The 21,542-nt window shown below is 38.2% G+C and overlaps 1 protein-coding gene across 2 annotated transcripts in view; it reads right to left on the bottom strand.

Moving 5' to 3' along the window:
* PKNOX2 (PBX/knotted 1 homeobox 2) overlaps window positions 1-21,542 on the bottom strand; it is a 346,585-nt gene that overhangs the window by 14,940 nt on the left and 310,103 nt on the right. For both annotated transcript variants that reach the window (XM_074303895.1, XM_074303894.1), the window contains 3 exons: window positions 19,722-19,851; window positions 18,891-18,988; window positions 13,030-13,149 (listed from right to left, as the gene is read on the bottom strand). In XM_074303895.1, the coding sequence (XP_074159996.1) occupies window positions 13,030-13,149; window positions 18,891-18,988; window positions 19,722-19,851 (348 nt within the window). The remainder of the gene's footprint in view (window positions 1-13,029; window positions 13,150-18,890; window positions 18,989-19,721; window positions 19,852-21,542) is intronic.

Raw genomic sequence — 21,542 nt, forward strand, 5'->3', positions numbered from 1 at the left:
ACACACACACACACACACACACACACACACACACACACACTTCCATATAAGAATATATATACATGCAAAATATATGAAAATCATATGTTGTCTGTGCCCTTTCTGCATGTCTTCATTGTATTAATATTTCCAAATACTAATGGAATTGAAAAATATTTGTTAATTAACTCATAATCCTTGCCCACTGAAATGTTTTAAGGCTGGGTTAAATATCAGGATATACTTAATATTCATTTGGCACTGGGTTATATTAAAGAGGGGTGAAATGTTATAAATATAAGCAGAGGTGTGCTGGAGCCAGTTTAAACTGACTGGAAAGAGCCAACAGTTAAATTTTCAGTGTGGGCAGGTATATGTTGGAAATCTAAAAATGATATAACATATAACATACATTGTTTTATGATGGTCTAAACTTAATAATGCAGATTAAGTTTAAGTATAGTGTACACACTTTTACTTCCAAAGAGTAGGTTATTAAACACTTACCTGCAGCTTGGAAATAAAAAAAGGGCAGCCTACTATAGACAAGACAGAATGGCGTGATTCACAAATGTGCAACAATGTCTAACCTGCTTGCAGCTGTTTAAGTTGCAATGAGCAGTTGTTAGATCTAGACAGGTTGATGCTACCATCAAAATTCTGACAAATAAAAATGAATATACATATAATTTATTCCTATTTTACTTGCTTGTGCCACCTCTTCTCCCAATATCACCATAATTAAAACAAAGTAATAAACCACATAAACTCTTCAAGGTGCATGTTATTCTTCTTTGATGTTTTCCTCCCTTCTTTCAAGGTTGCTGTATATATTCATTTAAAGCTGATTTCTCAGAGTGAGAGAAAAATAATGGAAGGAATGATGGCCAGATTTAGAAGACATTCTGTTCTTCCTACTTCTTGTGTTATGATCCTTTATCCCTAGTTTGTACTTATATAATGCTCTAGAGTTTAAAAAAAATTACATTTTACATTAACCCAATTTTATTGATAAGGAAACTGAGAGTCAGAGAGATTTAACTATCAAACCAGACTACTACTTTTAGTGATTTATGTAGGTGTAAATGACACTGCCAAAAAAGAACTTAGAAAGCATTTCTAAAAATTATAAAACCTTGAGCAAGAAACTAAGAACTTGAAATCTGTAAGGAATGTTTTCCTTAAATGTTCCTCAGCTATATGACCCTGTGGCAAATAACTTAGTCTTGTTTATCACAGTCCCTCATCTGTAAAATGAGTTGGAGAAAGAAATGTCAAATCCTGCAGCATATTTGTCACAAAAATCTTAAATAGAGTCAAGTTTCTCAAGAAACAAAAAATCCAAGGAAAGAGTCAGTAAGGAAATACATGGTCTAAGATTCTTTTATAAAAACTGACAGTGTAAGCAATAAGATAAACCAGAGATCCTATTGTAGATAGGAAAATTCGACCTTAGTGTTATCAGTGAGAAATAACAGTGTAATACCCATATTAGGATGTAACTTTGGAAGAGCATTCTCTACTCAAAAGAATAAGGATATGTGAAATCAGGGGTACTAGAGTAGCACAATATTTTAAGATTTATTTATAGGTTAATAAGAGGTAAAATGGACAATTTCAATTACACAGTATTAAAAATTTTTTGTTCAACAAAACCAATATAGCTAAAATTAGAAGAGAAGCAGGAAATAGGGAAGCAGGAATCTTTGTAGCAAGTTTCTCTTATACTGGTTTCATTTCTTTCTTTCCTTCTTTTTTAAAAATGTGCAATGCTTTTAGATATATTTCCATATTTGTCATATTATGCAAGGAAAAAACATTCCAAAAGGGGGAAAAAACCATGAGAAAGAAAAAGAAAACAAATAGACAAAAAAGGGTGAAAATACTATGCTTTGAACCATATCCATATTTAGTTTCCATTGTTCTCTCTCTGGATGTGGATGGCATTTTCCATACCAAGAATTGTCTTGAATCAAATGGTCTAATTTCTAAGAGGAATTGAATTCAATTTATAAGAATATGAGCCATTCCTCAATTGTTTAATAGTCAAAGAATACGAATAAGCAGTTTTCAGAGGAAAAAAAATCCAAGTTATCAATAACCATAACCATAATAACCATATGAAAATAATTAAGAAAAATATAAATTAAAACTGAGTTAACATCATATCCATCAATAAGGTAAAGTTGATAAAAAAAAAAAAAGACAAATGCTGGAGGAACTGTGGGAAAAGAGGCACTTAAACATACTATAGATAGAGCTGTGAACTAGCTCAATTATTCTGGAAAGCAATTTGATACCATCCTCCAAAGCAATTATTTTGAGCCTAATCTTTAACTTCTGCAAAACTATTACTAGGTCTATACCTCAAATGGAAAAAACACGTACAAAAATATTTATAACAGTTCTTTCTGTGGTATAAAGAATTAGAAACTGGAAGGGGATACCCATTAATTGGGGAATGATTAAACCAGTAATGGCATATGAATGAAATGGAATATTATTATGCTAGAACAAAAGATGAAGGGAAAGCTTTCAGAAAAATTTGAGAAGGCTTGTAAGAACTGATACAAAGTAAAGTGAGTAAAAATAGAACAATTTATACAATAACAATAATATTGTAAAGTAAATAAAGTTCAAAAGATTTAGCAACTCTGATCAATACAATGACTAATCACAATTCCAGAAAACGATGAAACATGCTTTCTGTTTCCAGACAGACAATTGATAGGCTCAATTAAACCACAATTTCATCTATTTCTTTTCTTTTTCTTGGAGATATCTAACATAGGAATATATTTTGCATGACTATACATAATGAGTTGCTTTTCTCTCATCTCAATAAGTGGGGGAAATAAAGAATTTGGAAATGAAAATAAAATAAAATTGAATTAAAGGGGAAAAAACATCCCTTTGAAGAAATGAGAAAATCAGGAGAGAGGATTTTGGTAAAGATGAGTAGAGGCAGAAATGATATTATTGTTGATTATAGGCCAACTGGATGTAAAATAAATAGATGACAAGTTCAGAGAACCATCTCAAGTCTGGCACAGAGGCATGGTATTGTGAGATGGGGGACATCAATGATAAAGATAAACTGCTATAGACTCATGTCTGTAAAAAGCAGAACAACTAAGAATTTCTTAGCTTAGCACCTTAAGTTCAATTTAATCCTTCAAAAAGGGTGAACCAACAAAACAAAAGGACCAACAAGGATAAATTCTATTCGAGTAAACATTCTTACCAATAAGGAGGAACTGATGGAAGGTGTGGAGATGATAGAAACTTTGGTGATAGTTGAACACTTGATAGTCCAATTTGGAATTTGTAATAAAGTAGGAAATAATTTGATTTGTAGTCTAAATTTGGAGGAAGCAAATTTCAAAAGTTTCAGAGAAAGGATCACTAGAGGGCCAAAAATCCACCATGCCATTGGAAAGCTTACTGACTGAGAGGAAGACAATTACTATTTCTAAGGGAGTCAATGAGGTTGATTCCAGCCAAATTAAAGTGTCCAATCTCAAAATCTGCATGAAGATGCCATTGTTGTCTGGGGACCAGGTGAAGTCTAGATGCTTCAGTCTATAGGGAATAGTAATAAGTCAAATTGGCCAAGGTAACTATAGCTAGACTGACTAGTTTAGAAGCCAAGTGCAAAAATAGTCTGGAATTAGGTAGTTTGATTTTAATTGTGCTTCTAATTATCATTCCCTGCTGTATTATTTCTTAATTTGTACATTATTCTTTTTCCTTAGAAAGAAACTTTGAAAAAAACATATTTATGTGGTCTAGAGTCTGTGGAAGCAGGAAAAAATTAGGCAGTCTGTGTGTGTATGCATGGATATATATGTGTGTGTATGTGTGTGTGTGTGTGTGTGTGTGTGTATGTGTGTGTGTGTGTGTGTATGTATGGTCAAGAGAATTTAAGCTTCTGAAAGGTAGGGATTGCTTGATTTTGTCCTATGTCCCCAGCACCTAAGAGAGGTAGGAAAAAGCAAGGGTCTCAATACATTTTGTGGTCATTAGTAACAGCATCAATGTCAGGAAAATTGGAAAAGGGATTCAGATGTGGCAACTATTTGGATTCAGGGAGTCAAAGTAGATGAAGGACCAGTGAGTTCCATGAGACATATATGTTCAATAATGTGAGGCAATTTAAAATGTTGTGAAAGGCTCTAGGATCAGTGGCAAGTTTTCATGGACCTGTTCTGAGAAGTTGAAATGTTTAGGAAGTTTGAAGCATTTCGCAGAATTAAGACACAGGGTTGACTCTGTTATTGTAGCTTTCCAGTGTTTTCCCCTTTCTTTGAAGAGGGAAGGGGGCAGGGATCTAAGGGATTATGAACAAGAGGAAAAGTATTCATCGGAATTACAGTGTAAGTAGATAGCAGAGACAAGAGACCTGGAAATTCCAGGCTACTGCTTTGCCTCCTTTTTTTCCCATAAGACTCTTCCTGGCTTACCGTTTAGAAGTCAAGTTCTCTTCCCAAGTCCCTTTATTGTTTAACTCCCAGTTAATTAGCTCCCTCAGGTTGTTATGTTTTCTTTTTCTTAGAAGGAAGCAAGAAAAAGGGTCAAGGATTTGGAGTTTAGATCTGTCTAGGCTACACTGACGAAGTTTCCTTGTCTATATGGTCCGACAGAAGGCAACCCCTCTCATCTGTCTAGGTCAAGCCAAACCAAGAAGCATTTATTATGGGTTGACTATGTGCCAGGTATTATGCCAAGTGCCCAGGCTATCAAAAAAAAGGGCAAAAAGAATGTATGCCTCGAGGAAATCATGATCCAGTGGAGGAGACAATATAGAAATAACTATGTACATAAAAGATATATACAGAGTAAATTGGAGTAAATCTTAGAAAGAAGGCATTAACACGGAAGGGGACCAGGAATAACTCCTTATGGAATCTAAACTAAAACTCAAAGGAAACCAGGGAATTCAGGAGGATAGGAAATATCTAGTATAAGTTTATAAGCACATATAAATATAAGTAGGAAACATCATGTGTGAGTAAAGGCAAGGAAACTGGTATCAATGGATTATAATCTACATGGAGAAGAGTAAAGAATAAATAGACCAGAAAGGTAGAAATGGATCAAGTTATGAAGGCTTATTTTTATTTGATCATGAAGATAATAGGGAACTACTTGAATTTATTGAATAGTAGAATGGCATGATCAGACCTGTGCATTGGGAAGATCACTGGACTGGAGAGAAGAAACTTGAATTGTGAGGTGATGATGGTCTGCTTGCCATTGAAAGCCTTGGGAAGGAGAACTACATATTCTCTCATGCCTAATTAAAAGTTATAATTAATGCCTGATTAAAAGCTATAATGACTTTAATACCTGTGACCAAGTATGCTATAAAAATGGAGCACATCAGAGAAGTGGTTATAATATTTATATGTATGTTTGTGAAGCTACAACTTGGTCTTCGAGAATCATCTTTGTTACTTTAGCCCCTTTCTTGAGTCAGAGGAGCTCAAGGCAACTCTTCTGTCTTCCTTACTGTGCTGGCACATGTGTATAAGTGCATATGTTCACATGGGCATGCACATACTCAATCTTATTTCATTAGCACAAAAATTCCTTTACATGGTCTCTCAATCATTTGCCTCATTTTTAAAGCTTTTTATTTTACATATGCATATAGTTTTCAACATTCATACTTGCAAAATCTTGTGTTCCAAATTTTTTTATACCCCCCATGGCAAGAAATCCAATATATGTTAAACATGTACAATTCTTATATATATATCTCCACAATTATCATGATACACAAGAAAAATCAGATCAAAAAGAATAAAAATGAGAAAGAAAACAAAATGCAAGCAAACAACAACAAAAAAAGTGAAAATAATATGTGATGATCCACATAATCCTCTCTGTAGGTACAGATGGCTTTCTCCATCACAAGACCATTGGAACTGCCATTAGTCTTATTTTAAAATAAAGATAACCGAGAAAAGGTATGGGGGAGGTAGAGAAGGAAAGAGAACAAAAGAACTATCTTCCAGAGCTTTCTCTTTTCCTTTTCCCCATCGGTAGGTGAACACAAAAGGCTGATTTTTTTTTTTTTCAGTTAAAAATTCTCTCTCTCCCTCTCCTCCATCCATTGAAAAGATAGGAAAAACAAAACCCATTACAAATATGTAGTGTCATGAAAAACATATTTTCATATTTAACCATGTCAAAAAGAAGAAAAAGAAGAGAAATGAAATGAAACTTCAATTTGCATTCTAAATCTCTCTATGTGAAGATAAGTAGTATGTTTTATTGTAAGTCCTTTGGAGTTCTGGTCAATCAATGATCAGAATTACAACTCTTTCAAAGTTGATAAACTTTACAATATTGTTGTTATTGTAGAAATTGTTTTCCTGGTTCTCATTTCACTTTGCATTAATTAATCAAAGTCTTCTCATGTTTTTCAAAAATCATCCCCTTCATCATTTTTTATACCACAATGGTATTACATAAGATTCATAACTTACATTCAGCTATTCCTCAATTGGTAGACGGTGCCTTAATTTCCAATTTTTTGTCACTTCAAAAAGAGCTGCTAGAATATTTTTGTACACATATTTTTCTATTTTTTTATCTTTTGGGAGTACAAACATAATAGCAGTATATAAAAGAGTATAGTTTAATAGCTTTTTGGGGAATAGTTCCAGATTCCAACAGCTTATAAATCTGAGGATACCTCTAGATATACAGGGCAACAGCCCAACAAGTCTGGGAGAAATTGGGTGACCCACTGAACTTAATCCAAGAATTTAACCAAAGATAAGAGTCGTATATGAGAAACTACAAGTAGCTGAATATGGCATAGCATCAGGCTGGAATATCCAGGGAACATAGGCCAGAGGAAACAATGGGGACTAGAGGGCTAGAGTGCAGGCATCATGGCTAGTCTTCCTTTTAACGCTAATGTATCTTCAGGTGGCTAATTATTAGCATTCTCTGTCCCACAGTAAGAGAGCAATGAAATCCTAATCCCTACAAGTGAAAGACCAGTGGCTATGGTTGTTTTTTTCAATCTATGTGCACAATGTATGGGGGTACACTGACATTATCCTAATATAAAATCACAGATATAGAATTAACAAGTTATCAGATGGGAGAGCCTTAAAATCCTAGTCAAGAGTCTTCTCTTCTATCTAATACATTAATTCATAGAGCTATTGATGCCCTCACTAAAAAGTCTTCTCATCTTTGGTTGACTTCAAAATGCATGCTGTATATACTCAATTCTAATTAGAATCTCCCGGTTCTAATTTCAAGATTTTCCTGTATTAGTCTTGGCTTTGTGTCTCCACCCCAACACATAAGAATTGGCTTATTACAAGATAAATATTAGAACTCCATGAAGAGGAAAATTTTCTGTCATTGTTAGTCAGTAAATAAACATTTATTAAGCACCTATTATGTGCCAGGCAGAGTTTAGTAAGTACTGGAGAAACAAAGAAGGGCAAAAAGAGTTCCTACTCTCAAGGAACTTCAGTCTAATGTGAGAGAAAATATGCAAGTAACTATGTCCACAAAAATGTATGCAGAATAAATTGGAGATGATCCATAGAGGGAAGTTACTAGCATTAAAGTGGATTGGAAAAGTTTTTTCTGGAGTATTTTAGATAGGACTTAGAGGAGCACAAGGCATCCAAGAGGCTGAAATGAAAAGGAAGAAAATTCCAGTTATAGGAGACAGACAATGAAAATATTGGCAGTTGAAAGATAGTGTTTTGTTCAAGGAATGACAGAAGGGCCAGTATCACTGGACTGCAGAGAATGTGAGAGTGAGTAAAGTAAAAGAAAACTGGAAAGGTAGGAGGAAGCCTGTTTTCTAAAGTGCTTGAACGCCAAATAATACATTATATTTGATAATGGAAAAGATAGGGATCCACTGACATTTACTGATTAGGGGAGAGGGGAAAGTGTGACATGATTAACTCTAATGGTCATGCTTAATGCATGACTACATTAGGAAGATCAATTTGACAGCTAGTTGAGAATGAACTAGAACAAAGAGAGACTTTAAAGAGAGAGACTAACCAGCAGGCTGTTGCAATAGGACAGGTGTGAAGTAATGATGGCCTACAAAAAAGGTGTTGGGGAAGTATATGAGAAAGATTTCAAATGCAAAACTGACAGGCTTTGGCAACAGATTGAATGGGTGTGGGGAGAGAAAAGTAAGGAGCTGAGGGTAACAACTAGGTTATGAACTTGGGTGAAGGTAGGGATTTTTCAGTTTTGGATATAGCTTTGTGAAACATCCATAGTAAGTATAACATGGGATTTACCTATTACACTCATTATGATACAAGGAAAAGGACTTATTCATAGTTAGTGTGTGTGACATGGATGAAAAACTAGCAGAAGAGAGTGTGAGGGAGTTATCAGATAGAAAGAAAGCCTAGGGTGAGCAGTGTCATGAAAAGCCAGAGAGGATAGAGCATCCAAGGAGATGATTAACAGTGTCAAATACTGCTGAGAGGTTAAAAAGGATGGGGATGAGAAAGGCCATTAGATTAGGCAATTAGAAAATCGTTGCTAATTTTGGAGAGAGTAGTTTCAATAGAATGAAGATGCATACAATCCTATTGAAAGGGATTTAGAAAAAAGTGAAAGGGAAAAAAATAAAGGAATGGCTTTTGAAAAAAGTTTGGTTGAGAAACAGAAATGTGGAGAGTGATGATGAGTAGGGATGATGGGATCTAGTGATGATTTTTTTCGGGCAATTTTTTAGATGTGTTTGCAAAAATTAGGAAGGGAATCGGTATATATCAAAGGAGCCAGAGGAATAGTCTCAAAGAAAACAAAATAGTATCCTGAAAACCTAGAGAGAATAGTTATCAAGGAGAAGATGGTGAGCCACAATGTCCAAGGAAGAATGAGGACTGAGAAAAGGTCATCAGATATAGCAGTTAAGAAATTATCAGTATCTAATATCTTTTTTAAAAAATGATGAAATTAAGAAGTGAAAGAAGAATGTACTGAGAGAAAAGTAAAGGGAGAAGTGAAATGGTGCAAATTACCTGTCCCCTCCCTGCCCCCCCCCCCAAAAAAAAGAGGCAAGAAAAAGCTTTTACAGTGGAGGGGAAGAGAGGGAGGAGGTGAGTGAGTAAACCTAACTATTATCAGAATTGGCTCAAATAGGAAATATACATACTCAATAGGGAGTACAGAAATCTATTTTACCCTGCAGGAAAATAGGAGGGGAATAGGATATGAGAAGGAGCGAGGGTGATAAAAGAGAGGTCATGTTGGGGGAGGGAATGGTCAATAGCAAAACACTTTTGAGAAGGGGACTGGGTGAAAGGAGAGAGAGAATAAATGTGTGTGTGGAGGGGAAATACAATTAGCAATGGTAAGTGTAAAAAAAATTTCGAAGCAAGTTTCTCTGATAAGGCCTCATTTTTCAAACTTAGAGGGAACTGAGTCAAAAAACAAGAGCCAGGCCTCAATTGATAAATGATGAAACGATATGATCTGTGCCCATAGGCTATAAATTCATGCATATCCTTTGATCTTACAACAACACTACTAGGCATGAATACCAAAAGAGATTTTTTTTTTTTGGGGGGGAAGAGAAAAACAAACAAATGAGCAAAGGAAAATGACCTATATGTACAAAAAAATATTTATAGCAGCTCTCTTCTCAGGGAAAAAAAAAAAAAAAAAGAGGAGGGGGATGGAGAATTGAGGAGATGCCTACAAATTGAGGAATGGATCAATAAATCATAGTATGTATTTGTGACGGAATATTACTGTTCTCTGGAAATGAGGACCAGAATGCTCTCAGGGAAAAACAAACAAACAAACAAAAAAACCTGAAAAGTCCTCCATGAACAAAGTGAAATGATTGTCCACAGAGTAATAGCCATGTTCTGAGATGACCAGATGTAAATGACTTTGTTTTTCTCATCCACACAGTTATCCACAACCACTCTGAAGGACTTAATGACAAAAATCTTATCTATACCCAGAGGAGGAACTGATTGTGTCTGAATACAGATTTAAGCATTTTCTCTTTCTCTATCTTTTTCTTTTTAACTTAATTTTTCTTGAAGGTTTTTATTTTCATTAAGGTGGGAGATCTATGTTTTCCTTCACAGCTTGATTTTTATGGAAATGTTTTGCATAATTTCACATATGATTTCTTAATTGTGAGTGGAGATAAGGGGAAGAACCTAGCACTCAAAAATCTTAAAAACAAATGTAAAAAAAAATTGTTTTGAATGTAACTGGGGGCAGGGCAGCTAGGTGGCGCAGTGGATAGAGCATCAGCCCTGAATTCAGGAGGACGAGTTCAAATCTGGTCTCAGACACTTAACACTTCCTAGCTGTGTGACCCTAGGCAAGTCACTTAACCCCAGCCTCAGGAAAAAAGAAAAGAAAAGAAAAAAAAAAATGTAACTGGGGGAAATCATTAAAAAATTAAAAAAAAAAAAAAGAAATTATCAGTATCTTTGAAATGAGCAGTTTTTTTGAATGATGAGGTCAGAAGTCAGATTGCAAAGAGTTAGCAGGAAAGTAAGAGGAAGAAAAGTGGATGATTTGCTGTAGACAATGAATTTTGCTAAAAGAAGGAAAGATATAGTATAGCAGTTAACAGAGATGGATAAATCAAGGAGGTATTTTTTGAGGATGTGGGAGACAAAGGTAAGATTGTAGACTCCAGGAAAGCAGGCAATAGACAAGGAAAGATTGAAATGACAATAGGGGTAATAGAGGGGACAATCTGTTGGAAAAGCTGGGATGCAGTAGGGTTGGTCACTTGTACATGTACAGAGATATTTCTTATCAAGAAGAAAAGCCAATTCATTATGTGAGACAGGGTAAAGGTGGGGACTGTGTCAGGAGGCATCTGACAGGTATGACAAGGAAGTGAGAAGGGGAAATCCAGTAAATGGCTTCCTTCTTTTTTTTTTTTTTTCTCCAGTGAACTATGAGACAATATTTTTAGTTGAAAGGGGAAGGAGAAAGCACATTTGAGGAGTGATAAAAAAGAGTTGTGATGAGTGGGATAGTAAGTCAATTAAGGAAGTGTAAAAGGATTGCCTTGTAGCAATGAAGACCCAGTTGAAATTACATAATAGAAATTTTTAGTAGGACTAGTCAGCACAATTTATCTCTGGCTTCATTTGTCAACATGTGAATAGGTTCTCAGGTGGTGGGAATAATTCAGAACTGTGGAATGTCAAAGCAAGACTGGCAACAGCATAATGGGACAAGAGATTCAAGAAAACAGCACAGTGTAGAATTGATTTGGTTCACTAAGATTTCAGAATGGAGAACAGAGAAGAAAGTAATCAGTGCAGGGATGATAGCCTGAGAAAGAACTAAGGGGTCTAGGGAATGGAAGTGAATTTCAGAGTTCATAAATATGGAAGTTTGGCATTTGTAGGTGACAGCAAGATCAAGAGTATGACCTCTCTCTATTGTAGCTGAGGTGGGGAAGGAGTAGGTCATAGGAAACGAGCATGAGCAATCTAAAGGCAAGGGCATTTGAGGTAGTTTCAATATATATATTTTGAAATCCCTTAGTTTGGGAAGAAGAGAACACCTATGAGCCAAGCACAGAGCTCACTCTGTGTGTGGGGGGTGTGTGTGGGGGGGTGTGGGGGGTGTGGGTATGTATAAAATGGGTAGATATAGATTGAGTGAACTTCAAGGGAAGAGAAGCTACCTAAGAAAAAAGGTAAAGGGAGTATCTCAAAGTAGTAATGAGATGGAATTTTATGAACCTAAAAAGGTATATGTTTTCAAAATATATTGTTAAAAATTGGCCCCTGTCATGCTTTCTGTCTTTTATACCCTAAAAATGGTTAATTCAAGTTCCAACTACTAGGCCATTCCCAGATTAAGATGCTTACTTGCTTTCTTGGACACACCAGTTTTTCTGCATTTGCCAACCAACTTATCTCCTGGATCCTTTTCTTTAATCAAAGATCTTCTTTTGTTTCCTCCTCCAATACTTACACTGGCATTCTGCTCATCCATATTTATGCAGACTGACAAACCATTTCTAGAATTATAGGATTTACAAAGGGACAATAGAGTCCAACCATCCCTGTATTCCATACCCCGACCTACAGGTGCAGACAGAATCATTTACCCTTTGCTTTAAAATCTCCACAGATGTCTGTCTGAATAAGATGCACTAGGGTCTTACCCCCCTCAAGTCATTCCTAATAACTAACTTGAATTCTTCTTAGGCAAACAAAGCCTCCACAGCTGTGTGTATGTTCTACAGGGCAATGAGCATTTGGCTGTCCTAAAACAGAAGGAAGACGGGCACAGAAAGCCCTCTACTCAATGCACTGAGGCTTTTCTCAGTTGAAAAAGAAGCTTGGTTGGGGAAACTGTTGATACTGTTGTCTTTCCTTAGGGGTACATGGGAAAGGAAGGGAAAATGATGAAGGGAAGAAGGGAAAATGTTATTTTCAGATCAAAGATCTCCATACAGTTCAGTATCTTGCTACTACACCCTACATTTGTATAAATGCCTTTTAAATACTTTTCATTGGGTCCCCACAACAATCTAATGGGATAGGTTATTTTCATTTTGCAGATGAGGAAGTTATGGATCAAATGGGATAAATGACTTAAGGTTACAAGTTAGGTTAGAAGGAAAGCTGGAAGGTTTGTTCAGACGTTGTGTGTTGTAGTAGAAAAGTCACTGGGGTTAGGGGATCTGGGTTCAAGGACTGGGTCTGATTTACTAACTTTGTGATTTGGGGCAGTCACTTTAATTTCTCTGGGCTTCAGTTTCCTCATCTACAAAATGATGGGGTTAAACACAGCCTCTATGGTCCCTTTCAGATCTAGATCTAGGACTTTTGAAATGGACCTTGTGGGACTTTTACTTAAGATAACACTACCATTGCTTAAATCATCCTTTCTCCTCTGGCCTGACTCACAAGAGAGAACATCCCTAGAAACAGATTCTCTTTAAAGTTGCTCCTTCTCAGAGAACCTGAGAATGACAAAAAGGGCTAGTTCACTGGTGTTCATTCCTTCCCCTCCACCCACAGACTTCACACTCACCATGAGGTGCTGGAAGAGCCAGGAACGCATTATGTTGGTGGCGTGCTTGGGTAGGACTCCCCTTTTGTTCTTGGACTTCTTATCCTCGTTGTCCAGGAGGGAGGTGAGGTCAAGGTTAACCTTCAGGGCAGGTGGAGAGAAAAGCCGCATCAGCAGCCACACAGGGAGCGAAGGACCTGTTGCCATGGTGATGGTAGGCATACAAAGCCAGCTCCCTTTCCTGACCCATTCTCCTGCACTACCTGCTCATGTCCCCATGATGGAATAGTCACCCTCCCTCCAACTCCCCCTCTTCTTCTCCCATAATATCAATTTCTTCAAGTTAAAAAGAAGGGAAAATATGCAGAAAGAGAGAAAGGGGGGAAAGGGGGGAAAATTTGTAGAATCTGCAGAATCTGTCTTTTGTCCTAGTAAGACTAGAAGGATCTCCTGCTCCTACCTCATGTGGCAGAAGGGCCCAGGGAGACTTAAAACATTTGCTTACTGGGTGGCAAAGGAACTATCATCAGTGCTTTATTGTTCCAGGGAAACAAGTGTGTTCTGGGCTCCTGAGACATCATCAGTGCTTCCTCTGTGGAGAAGACTGTCCTACTCTGTGTAGGAACTGGGAGGGAAAATAGGCAAATCCAGGAAGGAGGAATTTCTCCCATTAGAGCTCTTCCCCACCTTGCCCCTGTCTCTGGATCTTTGAGACACAAGTTGCCATATTTTCCAAAGCAAACTTGAGAACTTCTATTTCTTTTGTAGAGTCTCATTTAAAGTTATTTTCCTTTTTTTTTTTTTTTTTTTTTTAAACATCAGGACTCTCTAGAAAATCTGGGATGAATAACTGGTATAACTTATCTAACTCTCTGGAAGTATCTTTGCTTGTTTACTCCAGCAGTATAGGAAAACTGGACTCAGGACAAGATTGCCCTGCACATAGCAAGTGATAAACAAAGATGTGTCTAATGATGATAAAGGAAAGTAGATGGGGAGGAGGGAGAGGACAGGATGCATATGAGGAAAGAAGCAGGGAGTTTGAGGCTTCAAAAAACTTACTGAAACATCAACTTGAAAATCTCCACCACCACCCACTCCTCTTTTCCCCAGGTTTCATCAAAACATTCCTTCAGTATGAATAAAACATCAGGCTCCAGCCCCATGCCAGGCAGGGAGGGCTCCCTCTGGCCCAGACTATGATATAAAGACTGGGGCTGCATACATTGTGCTGGCATTGGAAAAGGCCTTTGGCCAGATTTGTGCCCCTACCCTTGTGGTCCCCAAACTCCCTATTAACTAAAGAGTCCAAATCTCATTTAGATGCAGTGAAGAATGTGTTATCTACATGAGGTGGAGATAGTGTAGGGGAAAGGAAAGAGATTGTTTTTGGATCCCAGAACTCCTCAAAGGTTCAAAAAGCTAATCAAGGAATCAGGAAGAAAGGAAATTGGAGGATAGGAAGATAAGATAAGAATCGAAGAATGAGAAGTGTCCCTGGCTATCAGAAAGGGAAACAGTGTGAGATAAGAGAGCTGAACTTGGAATCTCAGGACCTGAGTTTTTATCTCAGTTTGGCCATTTCTGGGGGCAAAGTGATCTTGCAGATTATTTATCCTCTCTGGGCCTCAGCTTCCTTACCTGTAAAATGAGAGGGCTGGACTAGAAGACCAGGTAGGGCTAATCCATAAAGTGATTTTAAACAAATCATTTAACTTTTCTGTGCCTCAGCTTCTCTTTCTACAAAGTGGGAAGGAATATTTCCAACCTCATAAACTTGAATGTTAAAGTGTTTCTGAGATTTCAGAACCAATGATGCTCTAAGAATTAAGTGTTCACTGCCCATCCCACCTATACCTGCCTGGCACTGGGGCAAGGTACTGCTTCCTTTGAGGGAAAGGATTTTCTCAAGCTGGAGGCTAGTAGTGACATTATGGAGGATTCTGGGAGGTTCAGACAACTCCAGAGAAATTCCAGGGCCTTGTCCAAGTGAATAAATCCAAGTACCCTGATTCAGTTTCATAGGCCTCAGATTCCTGTCACCTCTGTCCCTTCACTTTCTTTTTTATTGCCCAAAGTACTTTTTTTCCAGAGCTTCAGGGTTTAAAAAAAATTGCACCACTGTAAATACCTCCTCCACCAAGGCAAATTCTACCATGCCTTGACAGAAAAGCAGTAAGTTTTTATGACAAAAAAAAAAAAAAAAGTTCAAATTAACCTTGACCTTTCCTCCTGGACAAAAGGATATGAGGTTGAAGTCCAGGCTAACAATAGGAACAAAAAAAAAATTCATTAGGGATTCATTAGGGAGGGGAGGAGTAGAATATTCTGGTGATATGCCTCCTAGGACCCTCAGTTTAGCAAGGCAGATCCTGAGAGAAAGATGTACAATCTTTTGCTAATCCTTGACTCCATCAAGGTAATGTCATCTTGGTACTCTTTGAGAACAAAAGACAACAATCAACAATCTATCATTGCTAGCCTGCTCAGTGTTTGGGCCCTGCTGGTGTGCTCCCTGGTTCATGAGGAAGGATTCAGTGAAGGAGTCATCACAATCAAGTAGGCATTTTTTCCTCCCTACTCCATTCACAAAACTAGCTGGGAAGAAAATTTCTTTTATTTTTAAAAATTGTCTCCCTCCTTCCCATTTTAAAGGGCTCCCAGGAAGCAGATCAGTCTTGGCCCTTAATCATCTAAAAGGAAAGGAAGTAGAGGTAGCATTTAGTCATTTGCTTAGTCATGCTGGTTGTGATGAGTGAACAATAATATTTCAGGTTGATATCTGACTCCCCTCACTAAGAAGTGAGGGGGTGGAAAACTTCTGGGTGGAAACATATAATAGAGAAAGATCAGGAAGAGATAAAACACTCTACCACAGAACTGATCTCAGACTAGACAATGCTGAAAGAGATAAACCTGTTAGACAGAAAGTTTAGAAGGTGGTACACTCCCTGGGGTAGAGCTTGGCGGTCCCTTTTCCTTCTTATCCTCCTCTTCTCTTATCCAGGATTTTTTGCAGAAATTATATTGAGAGTGTTGGGCAGAATGGGGGTAGTGAAGCAACAGGCAACAGAAATGGATAGTATTCCATTTCTGAGAGTTCTGGGAAATCCTGGGATCATAGAGTTAAAAAATTAATTTAACTTTTTCAATAAGTAAAAATCTATTTTTAAAAATCTACCTCGTACTATTTTCATTACCAAAAGACAAAACTCAACCCAACTCCCTCAAAATACCCCAGGTTTTGTAATGCATAAGTCAAACAAAACAAATTTCTTCATTAACTAGTTCCAAAAAATATATGACTCAACTATGAGTCTATCACCTCACTGTCAGGAAGTAGGCATATTTCATCATGGACTCCTGTGGAGTAGTAACTGGTCACTGTTTTAGGATAATAGATTTGATAGATCTAAAACTAGGATGGACTTTGGAGTCCATCTGGTCCAGCCCCTTTATTTTCCAGATGAGGAAACTGAGATCCAGGTTATTTCTTTAAGGTTTCATAGGTACTAAGTATCAAAGGCAGGATCTGCATCTGTATTAGTACCTTCCTAAGTAAGATGTCTTGACTTCTTTTCCTTTGGGATTTTGCACTGGTGGTAACTTTTCTAGTACACAGAAGATTTCTGAACTGCTTAGGATCATAGATAAACAATATCAGTAAAAGAAAAGGGAGCTTTAGAAACTATCTAGTCCAACCCCTTTATGTTAAAAATGAAAAAAGAGAAGTCTATGGAGACAAAGGAATTTATAAAAATAGATCAAGTCACATAGAAGTAAAAGATGCATAATGTGAACTGAGGTCCTAAGATGCCAAATTAGTGTCAAAAGAAAAGATAAAAAGGACTTTTCAAGTTTTCTAACAGGCAGTTCAACTCAGTTCAACAGGACAGGAAAGGAGACAGACTAGAATCCAGGGCACATGCTGCTAGGAATAAAGATTTGCATTGGGCTTGATTCTCCCAGTATTCTGTTTGGTGATAGAGTGTAATGGGGCTGCTGGTAGGAATTACAAATGACATGATTGAGCTGTCCTGGAATATTGCTGGTTATGCAAAACTCCAACCTTCAAGAAGTTTTCCATATGAAGGGCTCCCCCATCTGAGCCCTCTTTTTATATCCAAGTAGAAATAGCATACGAAGAGGGGTCCAGGTTGAGCAAGGAAGGCTATTGACTGAGAGTTGCCCTGAAAAATGGGCTCAAGGGTATTTCTGTAGCACTGCAGTGTCAGGTCCCCAGTGATTTTTATATTCTATACCAAATGAAAACAGAGGCATAAAACTTTTAGATCAGGAAGCTCCTCCTCTCATTCCTTAAAGTCTTAGGATTCCCCCCAACTCAGCTCAGCTTCTCTTCAAAGGGCCAGGACTCTCTCTGCCAGAGACCCACTTAACCGAGGACTTGTCCAGTTGACTAAAATATGGCAGAGATGGGGGTTGTGGAAAAGGGAGCAAGAGAAGAGCTAAAGAGGGGGATAAAAGGATCATTTAAATAAACACTGTCTAGTTCATCCCTTCCATTTTACAAGTGAAGTATTCCAAGATCGTAGAAGAACAGAGATAGAACATCTAAAAGGGCAGAACTTTGCACAAATTTGGTGCTTAATAAATATTTAGTAAATTCAGTGCTTAGCATAGTATCTGGCACATAATAAATGTTTACTAATTAATAAATGTTTGAAAATAAGAAAGGAAAGATGGATGACCTGATTGAGATGGGAGGGGATTCCTGGGGCACAGGAGAGTACACATAAAGCAGTATTAATTCAAGTCCGTGTCTTCTTCAAGTTTAGCACAAAATCTAGGAAGAGCAGGAAGGGCTGTGCCCAAATGAAAGCACCGTTGTGGACATGTAGGCTAGCTGGTTGGAGGCCAGAGGTAAAAGGAAGGAGACCTGTCAGTTTCCTGTCCCTCCCTCTACCTCAACCCTCTCTTCCCTCTGGAGCCAGGCCAGTGTTTCCTGGCTTAACCAGTAGCACAGCCTGTCTCCCTAGGTAACAGGGGAAGTGAGGGTGAGGAAGGCTTATAGGACAAAGGGGATTGATGTGTAAGGAAATGGCCAGGCAGCTTCTCCTTAGGGGCCCCTGCTTCTAACTCTAGCAAAAGGGGTGAGGAGGAAGGATAATGGAGCTGAGAAAAAACACCAGCAGACAAACCTCAAATCCAATCAAGTCTTGCACTGCAAAATACAAGACATATAAGCTTTTCCAGACAGATTCCCAAGAGAGGGAAGGGGAGGGAATGGTGAACAGCACCCGCTGCATCCCTCTGGTGACACAGGAAGAATGCAGAGGGCTGGACCTGGATTAGACAGGGCTTCACAGCTGAGATCATTCAGAACTCTGGCTTTGGCCTCAAATGACCCTACAGGAAAATGATCCAATCCCAATTACTTGACAATGCTCCCCTCCCCCCATCATCCCCAAATTGCATGGCTATCTCCATCTTTTAGCAGCTTCCATTCACCTTGCTCACATAGGACCTTGCTTTTCCTTTCTATCTAGGCTACTTTTCGGAGTAGGGAGCAAAGGCTTCTGGGGACTTTTCTAGTAAACAAGATTTTCCCACTTTAGGTCAAGATGGTAGGTTAGTCAGGAAAAATACAAATAAAGTGGAATGAAATAACAGGGCCTGGGGATGGAAGAAGGTAGTAGGGGAAGAGAAGTTTTGATTTCCTTGGGGAACAGTTTTCTGGGGATGGAGTGAACATGCAAATACTATGTAAATGTACATCTGTCCCTTTGAAATTGTCAGCCTAATCCTCATTTGTACCCAACCTGTGCACCCCCCCCCTCTCCTCCCCATCCCACTGAGGCAGCTTCACTTAATTATTTTTTAAGAAGGTCCACAGATAGCTTCTCTTCTCTCCCTTAACTTACCTGTGTGTTTTGGATCTGGATAGCTCCCTGGGGGATTGCTTGGGTGACCACCTGACCCTGGGAAGTTACCATGGTAACTGGCTGGTACAAGGCTCCACCTGGAATGAAAACGGACTTTATATCACCAGCAGTGTGCTTCTCTCCTCAAACATAGCTATTCTTTTAGATCCCTGAGCCTACCCTGTATTTACATGGAGAGCCTTTAGCCCAATTCTTGAGTGTTCATGCCCACTATTGACACTATCCTGGAAAATTATAAATCTACAGGATTCATTGGGGAAGCCTAAAGATAGCAGGGCTCAGAGAGCTAAGATGAGGGAGCTCAACCTGGAGTAGGATGTTAAAGGGGAAGTCAGATGGGGGAAACTTTATAGTCAATAGGCCATTTGGGGAAAAGCCCCTCCTTCCTGGCTATAACCATCTTCACTGGGGTTCCATGGGATTTATCTCCCAGTTTCTCCAAAACTGATGTGAGGTTTGAGGAAATTTGGCAATACTGCCAACAGGGCTGCCTGCATAGTGAATACGAAGTTCAAACCAAAGGCAGGTTAGAGAGTATCTCCTTATCAGGAAGTACCTGAAGACTGCTGGGTTTAAGCCCCTTTCTAGTCAGATAATGAACAGTTCAGGAGTGAATGAATGACACAGAAAAATGCTGTAAATGGACTTCAGTTCCCTCTCTAAACTGAGATCTAACCTCCCCTCTCAAACCTAGAGAATAGTCTGTAATCTGCTGAAGCTCCCCATCCTTACCTCCAAACTCAGTTCTTATTCCAAGGAATCTCACATGTCTTTAGACTATACCGTTTCCTCTTCCCTTTTGTTACTCACCTGAAACAACTTGTGAGTTGACTGTTGTCATTGCAATGTTGCCTTGCTGGAGTGCTGAGGCTGGTACTACAATGCCCTGGGGGTTATTGGAGACTCCTGTCATGGAATTGGGGGAATTCTGCAGGAGATCCTAGGGTGAAGGAAGGTATGGTTTGGGTTTACCCTCTTTTCCCCTAGATTCCACCCAACCCACACTCACACAGCTCCAAACTATGGGGAAGAAAAATCTCACCAAGGCCCTCTTCTATAATCCCACACCCTATCCTTATTCTATTTCATGATCCATTTCTGCCCATGATGAGAAGTATGGAAAAGATCAGCTTTAGGATATTTAGGTAATACTGTGATCCAAGAGATACTGGGATGGTGCTAGAGCTAAACTTCAACGTGAGCCCAAAGCATGACACAAAAGTCCAAAGAGCTGATGCTGAATCAGGCTGAATGAATAGAGAGAAGCACAGTGTCCAGGACAGGGGACACTATAATTCTGCTACGCTATGTCATGGTCAGACCACAGCTAGAACACTGGGTTCAGTTCTGGGCTGTGCATGACAAACTATAAGACATATCCAAAGGAGGGTAATAAGAATGAAGACTATGCTTTATGGAAACTGGCCTAAAGAACTGTGAATATTTGATCAATCAGAAAGTACTTACTAAGTATTTACTGTGTTTCAGGCATAGTTTACTTGTGGAGGAGTATTGACTCAATAAATTTGGTCATAATCTTTAAGTACTAAAGAGCTGTTATACTGAAGAGGGATCAGACTTAGAATCCTGACCTTGCAACCTGCTATTTATTTGTGAGTCTTTGGACAAAATGCTTTAATTTCTTTGTGTTGGATTTTCCTTATGTGTAAAGTGGAGGGAGTTGATTATTGACCTTTTAGGTCAATATATTACATCTTATATAACCTATGAAGTAGGATCAATGGAAAGAAATTCTAGAGTTGGATATAAAGAAAACCTTCCTGATAATCAGAGATGATCAATGAGACAATTTAGAAGAAATACTGAACTTCAGGGAGTAGTTATTTTCCCCATCACCAGAGACCTTAAAGCAGTGGTCTTTGATTACTTGTTTTTGGCACTATGTAAAGAGAATCCCTCTTCAGACTAGATAACTTTTGTAGATCATCTAAGATTTAAGGTGAGAAGGAAATCCATTGTTTTTTCTACTATCAGGTTTTATGATTCTAAGTGTCTATGGGATCAGAGTTGGATTAAGATAGGAACTTTCAAGTCTGGGGCAAAGCTTCATTCCTCAATTCCCTTATCTGTCAACAGAGAGAAGTCAACTAGGAGAATAACATATACAAACCAACGACATATAAAGAAAAACAACTCTGATCAATTCAATGATAAACTACAATTCCAGAAACTCACTTTTTGAAAAGCAGGTGACCTGCTTCCTAGCCGGAGGTTTAAAATGCAAAATAAGATAATGTATTTTTTGATCTGGGCAGGAATCTGTTTTTGCTAAACTATGCATATCTGATATGAGTGTTTTTGTCTTCTTTTTTAATTGTTCAATGTAATAGCTGTAATGGTGGGTAGAGCTGTAGGAGGGAGAATATCCTTTCAGCTTATTGCTGGAATTGCCAAAACTTTCTACAGAATTTCCCTTTAGCATGCATTTTTGAGTAGACTCCTCCAAACAAAATCAGACAGCAAGAAAAGAGAAATCAGGCCATAGGTCTAAAATCAGTTTAATGAATCCTGTCCCTCCTTCCTTCCCTTCTTCCTTTCCATTCTTCTCTGAGTGATATTACTGGGCAAGACACTGAATTTCCCTGGGCCTCAGCTTCCCTATATGCAAAA

Source organism: Sminthopsis crassicaudata, chromosome 3 (genome assembly GCF_048593235.1).
Source record: "Sminthopsis crassicaudata isolate SCR6 chromosome 3, ASM4859323v1, whole genome shotgun sequence".
NCBI lineage: Eukaryota > Metazoa > Chordata > Mammalia > Dasyuromorphia > Dasyuridae > Sminthopsis > Sminthopsis crassicaudata.